This window comes from Lissotriton vulgaris, chromosome 6 (genome assembly GCF_964263255.1).
Source record: "Lissotriton vulgaris chromosome 6, aLisVul1.2, whole genome shotgun sequence".
Classification (NCBI taxonomy): domain Eukaryota; kingdom Metazoa; phylum Chordata; class Amphibia; order Caudata; family Salamandridae; genus Lissotriton; species Lissotriton vulgaris.
In genome coordinates, this window is record NC_141694.1 from 1,801,579,797 (window position 1) to 1,801,592,612 (window position 12,816).

The 12,816-nt window shown below is 43.9% G+C and overlaps 2 protein-coding genes across 2 annotated transcripts in view; one reads left to right on the forward strand and one right to left on the reverse strand.

Moving 5' to 3' along the window:
* Window positions 1-12,816, reverse strand: part of LOC147709532 (fucolectin-like) — a 1,051,872-nt gene that overhangs the window by 189,424 nt on the left and 849,632 nt on the right. The window lies entirely within an intron of this gene.
* On the forward strand, window positions 5,422-11,468 carry LOC147709534 (uncharacterized). The gene is made up of 2 exons (XM_086928069.1): window positions 5,422-7,723; window positions 8,717-11,468. The coding sequence occupies exon 2, from the start codon at window positions 9,162-9,164 to the stop codon at window positions 10,113-10,115; it is 954 nt and encodes a 317-aa protein (XP_086784195.1). The 5' UTR covers window positions 5,422-7,723; window positions 8,717-9,161; the 3' UTR covers window positions 10,116-11,468.

Here is a 12,816-nt window from a genome sequence, read left to right on the forward strand (position 1 = left end):
AGACACAAGAAATATTTGAGAAATGAAGTGGGTATGCCAATAAGAAAAGGCTTTGTGCTTTGAAAAAGTGAGAATTGTTTTTTTTCAGTTTTTGAAACTTACTGATGCATGTGCATGCTGAGTATATATTACACATCAGTTGTGATATCTAGACTTTACTCACACATAGCTCAGTAGAAAAGGATACATACACTAAAACAGGTAGTTTTTTTTTTAAACAATTTTTATTAGCTGCACAGGAAACAAAAATATATAAACAAATCAAAACAAGCAGAACGAGGGAAGAAACAATAAAGAAATCTAAACATGAACAGAATTGACATTAAATCATTAACAAGTTCTAATTGGATCCAATCGAACTAAATGCGAGTATCGTTGCAGGCATACGACATAAATCAAAGTTTATCTGCTAGATTAACATCAAATAATGAGTAACTTTCAGCTAAAAAAAGACCCCCAGATCTTATCAAATTTGACTAAAGACTTAGTACCCAACTAAAGACTAAGGGGCCGATTATGATCGCGGACGGACTTGTGTCCGTCCACGATCATTGAGGAGGAGGGGACGTCCGCATGGGCTGCGGAGTCCCCTCCTGTGCGATTAGGATGTGACCGCCAGGGTGGGGGTCACATCCTCTATTTTTAACATTGCAGCGGGTGCAGCTTCAAGCTGCACCCCCGGCAATGTTAAAAATGCACGCATTGCATTTGCATGCAGAAAGAGGCCGGCACCGCGCGGTGCCTGCCGCTTTCTGCATGCAAATGCAGGGGGGTACCATAGGTACCCCCCATGTGCACCCCCCACAGCCCTTCAACTAGGGGGCCCGCAACGGGCCCCCTAGGTGAAGATCCGTATGCTTTTCCACGGCGGAAAACCCGCCGCGAAAAGCACTTTTAAAATCCCATCCTGATATGGCGGACGGTGTCTGAGAGACACCGTCACCATATCAGAGCTTTTCCGCCGCGGTTGTAAGCCGACCGCGGCGGAAAAGCTGCGGACGGAAACCAGGACCCACCAGCCATCCTAATGTGGCGGTGGGTCCTTGGTCAATCCGCTGCGGTTTTTCCGCATCCTCGGGGCCGGCGGTGGCTTCCGCCGGCCCCGAGGATGCGGAAAAACCGCAATCATAATCGGCCCCTTAGTACCCAAAACAGGTAGTTTGATACTGACAGAAGGGCTTAAACAATGAGTCAAGGATATAGCCACAACTGTTATGTATCTAACAGAAATGGAGGTACTTTTACAGTAAGCCAGGGACTGCTCAGGCACTCATACAATAACCTAGCCACTGCTCATGCAGTCATTGAATCACTCTTGCACTATCCCTGCACTTATCCAATTACCCAGGTACTACACATGCACTCTTGCAATCACGCAGGAACTAATTATGGAGTCATTAAACTATGCAGACACTACCCATGCATTGATCCAATCACCCAGGCACCAGCTATTCACTTATACAATCACCAGGGCTGTACCTATGCAGTCATTCAAATACCCAGGCACAACCCATGCACCCATCCAAACACACATGTACAACCCATGCACTCATCGAAGTACTGAGGCACTACTCATGCACTCATCTAATTACACAGGGAGTACCATTGCAGTGAACCTATCACCCATCCAGTACCTATGCACTCATTCAATTACTGAGGCAATGCTCAACACAGCAGTACAATTGCTTTCATCCAATCACTCATGCTTTAACAATGGACTCAAGCAATCACTCAGACACTAATCATGCACTCATCTAATTAGCCAGGCACTACTGATGCACTCACTCATTCAATTATCCAGGCACTACACATGTACTTATCCAAGCACCCAGGCACTACCTGTTCACTGAACCATAAGCAGCCATGTACGCATCCAATTACTGAAACACTACTCATGCACTCATCCAATCTACCAGGTGCTATGCATGCAAATAAACAATCACATACGCACTATTCATGCACTCTATAAATCACCAATATACTATCTAAGCACTCCTGCTGTCATGCAGGACCTAGAGTAGCACTCATTTATTCATCCAGCCACCATCCATGCATGTATTGAATTATTGAGACATTAGTCATGCACTTATCTAATCATTCAGGCATTACTCATGCACTCATCCAAAGCACCCACATAGTATTAATGTACTCATGCAAACATAAAGGCAATACATATGCAGATATGGAACGACCCATGGAGTTCTCACACAATCAAGGAATCATCCAGGCACTACCTGTATCCTCAGGGAATCACCTAGGCACTACCTATGCACTCATTCAATCATCCAGGCTGTATTGATGTACTCAGCAACAAACACATGAATTTACACGTTTTAGTGAGGTATATGTTGTCTTTTAGAACCATATGGTGAATTATATGTGCAACTTGTCACACACCCTTTGCATGTAATTGGAAGAATTAGTGAGCTTAACGCTCTGATAGAGATTAATGTGCAGAGTTGTATATGCACTGTTTCCCAAACTTTTAATCTGACAGATCTAAGTAGAAAAGTACTGCAATACTTAATACACCACTGACACAGTTGTAGAGAGGCACACAAATAGCTCTTATATTGTGTTTTCGGATTTCCAATGTTCAGACACTATGTATTTCTACACTTTAGTTGATGATCGTTTTAAAGTTGACTATAAACTGATATTTCACCATGTATAAGTGAGAACTGAGATGTGGTGCAGCTGTGTTGTAGGAGAGGGTGCTATATGTTGTAAAAAGGTAACTAATAAATAAAGTTTTGAGTTTTGTTTTGGGTTTTTATGTTGAAGTAAGTGCAGTAGTAAAATATCTAGGTATTTAAAACTGCAACACAACATAAAAACTGTTTTTGTATCACGTGTAAGCCAGTAGTAAAGTAGTTAGAATACCAACACAAGCTCAGAGGAAAAAGCAACAGAAGCAACTACAGTATCTGTGCGGAACTGAGACACAAAAGGGGAAAAATTCAGAAAAAGAAAATAGAGCTACTTGGTAAGAGGACAAAGTCATTCCTTTAAACTATATGTGGATACATGCACAGATTACAAAATAATAAATATAGAAGGGAAACTATGAGAAACTATGAGAAAGAATAAGAGTAGACAATATCTGGAAGAACAGGAAAGAATGTAACAAAGATGAACACACCTTAACCAGGAGACAGAAACAGTTTAAGGAAATCAGAGCCAGGATGTTTCATAGTAGAGTGGTTGTAAATCTACTGAGAAATATGAAGAAGGAGAGGCACTGAAACAGAAAGAACAAGTTAAGGGAGTAGTTGATAACGCATTTGCTTTGAAGAGGAAGCTTTTCATTTTGATTATAAATAGATTAAAGACTCTTGACAAAAATGTGTTGTGCATGAGGAGACAAAACCAGAATAAAATATTAGTGAATAGTAGAAGTACCTTTTGTACAGTTTTTAGTGGAGAATAGATACATACATCTACTCTAGCGCCTTTTTTTAATGAAGAAAGCTACCTCCAGGATAACACATTAGTTCACAATATTGTGAAAGAGGATGATGTAATGAAATGAAAAATAGCACTCAAATAGCAAAATAAGTGATAGTATCTAGAAATGTAGAAAAGTTTATTATAGAGGGAAGGCGTAATCAGGCCCTGTATTCAACTGGAATTGTGTTAGTGTTTGTAGTATTCACCAGCAAACCATTGATATACTAAGAACATTTCTGCATGTATTTCCAAGGTGAAGTTTAAAACACAAAATCAGTACTTTAAAAGGATTGGATCCTTGCAAGGTTAGAAAGCATACACATATGGGGGGACACTCACTACCTTGTTTATCAAAGAAGTGTGCCAAAGTACCTGTCATCATTTCAGGATGTGAAACTTCCTGCTTTATGTTTAGGAAACATTAATAGAGCACTTTTGCATGGTACTGTGGCAGAGATAGAAAAAGTTTGTGATGATATGCAGTTTAGTTTCTTTTGTCCAGAACAGGACTCTACGGAAAATGAAGAGTTGATAACAGGAGGAGATGCAGAACAGGACACATGTATTATGGTTGATAGCTTTGAAGAAGCAATTAACAAATTTAACACACTGTGCTCTTAAAATTCCAGAGTATGTTTGTGTATGTTGTCGACACACTCACTACAGGATTGAAACACAGACTGTTGACCTGTATTTAAAAAGTGAAAAAGAAAATAATGAGAAATGAGAAAGGTTTGCTGTGTACTTATTTGTAGAGCAACGCTTTGTCTTTTCCATACTGAAAGTTATATAAGTACTGTTACAATAAATTAGAGGATAATAAAATGCCTGCCAGAACTGTGCATAACAAGTTAGTACGGGTTCCCATTCCAGAACCACTTCAAGGTTTAAATGTTTATGAGTCAATTCTTATCCAAAGCATATTTCTATTTCAGGCTATAGTCGGTATGGAGCCAAAGACAGGCAATATACCATTAACAGACCTGCAGAAAGGTCTAGAAGGTAGAGTAGTGTCCTGGATTACTAGTGCTTTCTCAAAATGTTCAGCAGGATGCTCAAAAGCTTTTTATGGTAATGCTAGGACTATTAGAGGAACAGGATTTGAGTATCAATTACTTATTTGGTTTAACTTGTAAATGGACCATAACTTTGAACATTGTGAATTCACCTCTAGCACTGAAATTAATTCAGAACAATTCCTCTTCTTGACATTACCAAATTGTAAAGCTGTGGCCTTTAAAAATGTAGTCTAAACGCCAATCAAGATATGACTTTCCCAAACTGAAAATCAGAACTTAAATGTACATTGTTGCTACAAAGGTAGGGGAAATATGTTGTAGTCATGCAAAAATGATGCAGAGTGGATGGTACTAATTAAAACCTGAAATTACAAACTTTGTAGCTGGACAAATTTCCATTTCAAAAAGGAGTTTCACAACTATATCATGTTTCAGGAAGGAGTTAATATAACCTCTACACACCACATAATTTATTTAAGATGTGAAAGAGTGCAATGACATAAAAATGTCACTGAAATCAAGACTACGTAAAAGTTACCAAACTTATATTTGCTATTTCTAGCACCAAAGTTCTACGGACAATTTAGGATAACAAAATGTAGTATTGTAAAAAGAAAAAGGAGGTTGGGAGCACACTGCCTCATAGTGCCAGCACAGTTCGCCCCTTTGCATCCTGGTAAATACAGTACACAGTTCAAACTTACTTCAAAATTAGCTGGAGTTTTTCTCCAAAGTTGGTGCAGACATTGCTGTATATCTCTAGACACGTGTTTCTGGCTTGAGCCCATCTTCAGTAGAGAGCAGCAGTATTAGAGAGCAAACACAAAATCATCTGGGGTTGCATGAAATGCTGCCAAGTTCCTCTCAGGTCATAGTACCACTCACAGGTGCACAGGTGCATCTACAAAGCTCGTCAGCTTGCTGGCTACTGGGAGCCTTTTAAACAGAAAGGGGGTTGGGAGCACACTGCCTCACAGTCCCAAATGTGGTATTGTGTAGACATGTACATGAATTATGAGTTTCTGAGACATTATTCGGCCTATTGGGGCATTGTCTACAGAACGTTGTTTGAAATGAAAGACTCTTTTTAAATGGAGGAATGGAATTTATAAAACAAGTCTCTTCTCCACTTCACCATTGTATCTTGTTTTGGTTGCGTAATGTTCAAAATGAAATATTTTCACAGTGCGTCAACTGCTGAAAATAATTACAAGTATAGTTTTTCATATTATGCAAAATTACATTCATAGACTGTTGTTACGATGGTGTTATAGTTGATGCAGAAGGTAGCAAAATGCTTTAGTTCTGGTGACAATTCACTGCATCCTCTCTCACTTAAACTGGAACTTTGTCATCAGGGGCTGGAGGTCTGGAGACTTATGATTCCTCTCCTTTTTTTCTCTTGTGCAATTTTAAGTTGCTTCTTCTGGTATTTTCATAAGTGGTACAACATGCCTGTTGTGCCACATGAATATTTTTTTACTGTACCTTGAGATAATGTCTTCTTACGTATGCTCCACTTCACCATTTTAATTGTGGTCTTCAATTTACTAGATGGAATAATGAAAACATCCCAAGATATGCTTTCTTTCATCATTGCTTGTTCTTCATCAGAAGACTATTCTGTGCAGCTGAGTCCCACTGGTGTTCGACAACTTCAACCAGTTGTAGGTCTTCCTCTGGGTCTTCTGGTGCCATTTTATTTTTGTAGAAATAGCCAAAAGAATGTAAAAACCAGAACAATTTTCAAAATTAATTTGGGTAAGAATGGGTAGTTTGATGGATGTATGGTAGTTATGTGCTATTTGTGAGTACACCTGCAGAAAGTTATTTTGGAAACTGTTGTTTTTCACAAATGTGTTGTCAAAATAAAGTTAAACCAATATGTTACTAAACAGCTAGATTCAAACTTTGTATAAAATATGTCTATATATCTGTTTTACACTTTGTCATTTGTATTCGTGACTACTGACATCATTGCGACCTCCGGTGTTGCTGTGAAGAAGGAAAATGCATTTTTGATGTAGTATTTTTCGACAGATGAATACAAAGGGGAAAGTTACATTAGTATCTAACTAAACAGCTACCCTGAAACTTTATGTAAAATATGTCTATATATTTGTTTTACACTTTGTAAAAAAAAACACAATATTAGCGGTGTGTCATTGCAATTCGTGACATCATTGTGAAAATCAAAAACATCTTGAAATAAGATGATTAATGTACTTTTTAAATAAATAGATGGTGAATTCAACAATAAGTGGTGCACCATGCAGATGTAATGTTCCATATCTCATTATAGAAAAAAAAAACAGGATGTTATAGTCATGAAATAGAATAAAATAAAGGTTAGAAATTCGTGGAAATAAACAAAGGTTGCACGGACGTGATAGTTAGGAATTAGCATTTAAAGAACCTTAGAAATTCCCTGAAAAAACAAATGTTACAGGGATGTTATAGTTAGGAAATAGAATTAAAAAAAACCTTAGAAATTCACTGAGAAAAATCAAAGGCTACAATGACGTTATAGTTAGGCTGACATTTCACTCATACAAAACTAGAGAAATTCAGTAGTTATACCTCGCGCCCTCGCAATGCGCTGTTTATGACCTCCCATATTACATCACTTATGACGTGGTCAGTGACATCACTGATTACATCTCAAATGACATCACTGATGACCACTGCTGACATCATCCAATGATTGTGAGTGTTTTCTAAAAGTAACTGAGAGTTAAACATATATACTAAGGTAACTGACTTTGGAGTGCCTTATGGGTAAGTGGGTGGGTGTGTGAGTGGTGCATATAAGAGTGGCTGGGCATATAAGAGACTGTCTACATGAGCTAGTGGGTGTGTGAGTTTTTTATAGGTGAATGAGTGGCTATGTCAGTGCATGTATGAGTAAGTGAGTGGCTGTGAGAGTATCAGTATAGTTGAATGATTTGTTGTATTAGTGGTTGTAAATGGTGAATGAGTGGCTGAATGGGTGCTTAAACAGATACATACGTGTCTGTATGGGGAGTGACAGGGTACATTATTGGCTGTCTCTGTGCATCAACGGGTATGTAAGTGGTTGTATGCATGGGTAAGTGAGTGTGAGAGCGGTTGTATGGGAACGTATGTGGTTCTCTCAGTCACGGTTTAGGTGAGTATATGTTTTAATTATATGTATAAGTAACTGAGTGGCTGTGTGAGTAATTGTATGGGTTGATTTAGTGGCTGTGTGACTGACTGTATGGGTGACTGAGTAGGTGTTAGGTGTGGGCGGAAAATCCGTTCCGCTCGCGGATTTTGCGGATTTTCGGGAAATCCGCAATCCGCGAGATTTGCGAATTTCCCGCAAAATCCGCAAATCCGCGAGCAGCGGATTTTGCTCGCGCTGCTCGCACTGTTAGCGTGAGTTCGCGCCCCGCGAATAAGTGCGAAATTGCAGAAATACGATCTTGGCAAAACTGAAAGTAACTACTTACCAGGTTCAAAAGTTCAGGCACATCATTAGTAGCCATTTCCTGTAGGGCTTCCTGAGGGGCCCCTCCAGAGTTCAGTTGCCAGTTGAAACTATTATGTGACCCTGCTCTGAACCTCAGAATAGTTACACATATGCCACAAAGGTCCTGAATTACAGCTAAGGGAGACAAGCAGGAGCCAGGCTGGAAGTTAAAATCCATTAATCAGCCCCTAATTCATTATTGTCAGTTGGGGCAGGGCAGGTGTTGTAACTAATTTTGCAACAATGAAAGCACTTAGCAAGTGCAAAAGATCACTAATCAGGGCGCACTAAGGAAGCAGGTGCCAGCTAAAAAAATATTCTGTGACACATTAATCAGCCCCAAATTAATTCAGGTCACTTGAGGCAGGGAAGGTGTGCTTTGCTTTGCCGAAAATAATGTACACTGGACAACCAGAGGGTGTAGTGATGAAACAGAGGGTGGCATGGGTGGGCCAGAGGGTGGCATGAGTAGTCAGAGAGTGGCAGTGGTGACAGAGAGTGGCAGTGATGAAGAAGAGTGTCCCAAACAGGCTGGACACGTAGAAACAACAAGTTCGCAAAACTTGCGACCCGACAGGTAAGTTCGCAAATTGCGAAATTGTAAAAACCCTCGCGAACTGGCAGAAACACGGGCGAACACAAAAAAAAAAAAATCCGCAAATTCGCGGGAATTCGCGGATTTTGCGGATTGCGAATCCGCAAATCCGCAAAATTCGCGGATTGCCAATCCGCAAAATCCGCTCATGCTTAGTAGGTGTATGATTAACTCATTTACTGTGACTGTAGCTGTATGGGTGTGTGATTGGATGTGTAAGTGTGTATAAGTCTCCATAACTGGATCTTTGATTGGCTGTATCGCAAGCGAGTAGGTGCATGAGTGTCTGTATATGTGAGTTAATGGTTCTGTTAGTGACTCTTTGGGTGAGTCTTTGGGACATCTGCATGCTACTCAACCAGAGACACACCACAGCCCTCATCCTTCTAGATCTCTCCACAGCCTTCGACACCGTTTCACATCGCACTCTCGCAACCAGACTGCACGACGCAGGAATACAAAGAGCCGCCTTCGACTAGATCCAATCCTTCCTCTCCGGCAGAACCCAGAGGATCCGATTCCCCTCTTTCTCTCCAAACCCACGGGAATCAACTGCTGAGTTCCCCAGGGATCATCACTCAGCCTCACGCTCTTCAACATCTACATGGCCCCCCTCGCCGCCATCATCAGACAGCATGGGCTCAGCATTGTATCCTATATCGACGACACCCAGCTCGTCCTCTCGCTCATGAAGAATCCAGAAGACACCAGACTCTGTTTCCAGGAAGGTATGAAGAACATGTCAGCCTGGATGAAGGATCTCTGCCTGAAGCTAAACTCAGAGAAGACCGAGGTCCTCATCCTCGATCCCTGCACCTCCGCCTGGGACAACACCTGGTGGCACTCTGCCCTCAGGAGCCCACTCACCCCTACAGACCACGCTCGGAACCTCAGCATCATCCTTGACTCCTCCCTCCCCATGACCCGCCAGATCAACGCTGTCACCTCCACTAGTTTCAACTGCCTCCACATCTTCCGTAAGACCTTTAAGTGTATCCCCCCCGACTACAGAAGGACCATCACCCCTGCACACATTACTAGCAGACTGGACTACGGCAAAGCCCTTTATGCCGGAATCAACAAAACTCTTCTGCACAGACTCCAGACCATCCAGAACGCTGCAGCCAGACTCATCCTCGGGACACCGTGCCATGGACACATGACCCAACACCTACAAGGCCTCCACTGGCTCCCCGTCAAGAAGAGGGTCACCTTCAAACTCCTCACCCACACCTACAAATCCCTCCACAACATTGGACCCAAATACCTCAATGAGAGAGTATCGTTCCACGTACCCAAGAGGAACCTCCGCTCCACTGACCTTGCCCTGGCAGAGGTCCCCTGCATCCGCAGAAACAGAACCGGTGGGAGAGCTTTCTCCTACATCGCAACCAAAACCTGGAACAAGCTTCCTATGAATATCAGACACTCCCGACCCTGCACACGTTCAGGAAGGACCTCAAGACCTGGCTCTTCAACTGATCTGGAGGCACCCCCCCCCAGCGCCTTGAGACCCTCACGGGTGAGTAGCGCGCTATATAAACCCCTGATTGATTGATGTGTTACTGACTGTATGGATGAGTGACAAGATGTATGAGTGTTTGTATAGGTTCTGTGAATGAGTTTGTTAGTGATTGTGTGGGAGTGGGTGCATGAGTGTCTGTATATGCAAGTTAATGGTTCTGTTAGTAGCTCTATGGGTGAGTTGATGTGCTACTGGCTGTATGGATAAGTGACGAGATGTATGAGTGTTTGTATGGGTTCTGTGAAGGAGTTTGTTAGTGATTGGGTTGACATGGGTGTATGACATGTTTTATGGGGGTATAAGTGGGTGTGTCAGTGTTTCTCTGGATGATGTCATCAGTGATGTCATTTTAGATGTCATCAGTGATGTCACTGACCATGTTGTGAGTGTAGGAAAGTAGGATCAGCTTTCATAGTTACCGCCACTTTTTGCCTGGCGCTATGTTGTTTATGACTAGTCTGACTGGTATCCTGCTGATCAGGACCCCAGTCTCTCTGCTTTCTCCCCTAAACTTGGTATGGTAAGTACTTAGGTACATCCCAGATTGGATACTGGGGTACCCCTATAAGTCCCTATTATATGGTACTAAGGTACCCAGGGCGTAGGCACCCCAGAGGTCCCCCATGGGCTGAAGCATGTATTATGGCACCCATGGGAGACCATTCAAACTGTAACTACAGGCCTGCCATTGCAGCCTGTGTAATCTGGTGCTAGAACCTCTTACAAAAGATATATGTTTCCCTATATCTAGGGTCACTACACTCAAAACCTACAGTTCACCCCTACAGCAGGCCTTTTCAATCCTGAAGGCAGAATGCTAGGTTCTAAGTGTGCGGGTGCCCCTGCATGAGCAGGACACCCCTACAGCCTATGGAGTCCATTCTCCCAGGTTGAAAGTGCAGCCGTCAAAGGACATATAGAGGAACACCGCATCATTGGCTGAAATTAACCCTATCATGTTTGGTATCAAACATGTTGGAATCATACCTCCCACACTGTAAATGGTGTGGGAGGTATGATTCCAAGCACCGTAAAGGCCCTTCGTTAGGCTTTCAGTGCTCCCAGTGCCAGTCTTCTGGACCCGGACAGCACAACATGGCTGCTGCCGACCATAGACACGATTCTGCCCTCCTGCTCCTGAGCAAGGCTTGAGCAGAGGAAGGCAGGACAATAGCTTTCCTGTCACAGGGATGTGTGACCACATTCCAGACAGGATTAAGTGTATCAGGGCTGGGTAGGAGCGCTTGCAAGCACCACTCAGTCTGCATGAGAGGTCTACTTGGTGCCCTCCTTGCATAGTACAGTTCAAACCAGCTCACGGAACTGTTGGCTCCTGCTCTGGCATGAAACTGGACAAAGGACATGAGAGTATACTCCCCACTGTCCAATCCCTTCTCTGGAAGGGAACCCTGAATCATCCCAAATCTTTCCTTAGAGTACTTAAGGGCTTATCTGAGAGTAGGTTCCTAGATTCGTTGTGGGCCAAGATTCATTTCGACACACCATTCCACCTATACTTTGACCGTCTGAGCACTCTGGACTTTGCTTGGGCCTGACTTTGTCTCCCTACGCATCTGCTGCATCGTCTGTGTCTGTGCTCCATACAGGAACCTTCCAAGACCTGTGGGCATCCAAGACAATTATCAATCAATCAATCAAAGACATTTATAGAGCGCACTACTTACCCGTAGGGTCTCAAGGCGCTAAGGGGGGGGGGGGTGCCGTTACTGCTCGAACAGCCAGGTCTTGAGCTTCTTCCTGAAGGAGAGGTGGTCTTGGGTCAGGCGCAGGTCGGCCGGGAGGGAGTTCCAGGTCTTGGCGGCCAGGTAGGAGAAGGACCTTCCTCCAGTGGTCGCTCTACGGATGCGTGGGACGGCGGCGAGGGCGTGGCTGGCAGAACGGAGGTGGCGCTTGGGAGCGTAGAAGTTGATCCGGTTGTTGAGGTAGCTCGGGCCTTGATCGTGTAGGGCTTTGTGTGCGTGGGTGAGGAGACGGAAGGTGATTCTTTTGTTGACGGGGAGCCAGTGCAGGTCTCTCAGGTGTCCGGAGATGTGGCTGTTTCGTGGGATGTCGAGGATGAGTCTGGCTGAAGTGTTCTGGATCCGCTGGAGTCTCTTCTGGAGCTGGGCGGTGGTTCCGGCGTAGAGGGCGTTGCCGTAGTCCAGTCGGCTGGTGACGAGGGCCTGGGTGACGGTCTTCCTGGTCTCCGTGGGGATCCACCAGAAGATCTTCCGTAGCATGCGCAGGATGTTGAAGCACGACGAGGAGACGGCGTTGACTTGTCTGGTCATAGAGAGGGAGGAGTCCAGGATGAAGCCCAGGTTGCGTGCGTGGTTCGTCGGTTTGGGTGCGGTGCCCAGGGCGGGGGGCCACCAGGAGTCGTCCCAGGCGGAGGGCGAGGAGCCCAGAATGAGGACCTCCGTCTTGTCTGAGTTCAGTTTCAGGCGGCTGGTCGTCATCCACTCGGCTACCTCTTTCATCCCTTCATGCAGGTTGGCTCTGGCGGTGGCGGGGTCGTTGGTCAGGGAGAGGATCAGCTGGGTGTCGTTGGCGTAGGAGATTATGTTGAGGTTGTGCTGGCGTGCGATGGCCGCGAGGGGGCTCATGTAGACGTTGAAGAGGGTAGGGCTCAGCGAGGATCCTTGAGGGACGCCGCAGATGACTTCGGTGGCCTCTGACTTGTACGGTGGTAGGCGGACTCTTTGTGTTCTTTCGTCGAGGAAGGAGACGATCC

Bases quoted from the DNA above. Each gene is read 5' to 3' on its own strand.
- LOC147709534 (XM_086928069.1), top strand. From the start codon at position 9,162: ATGGCCCCCCTCGCCGCCATCATCAGACAGCATGGGCTCAGCATTGTA.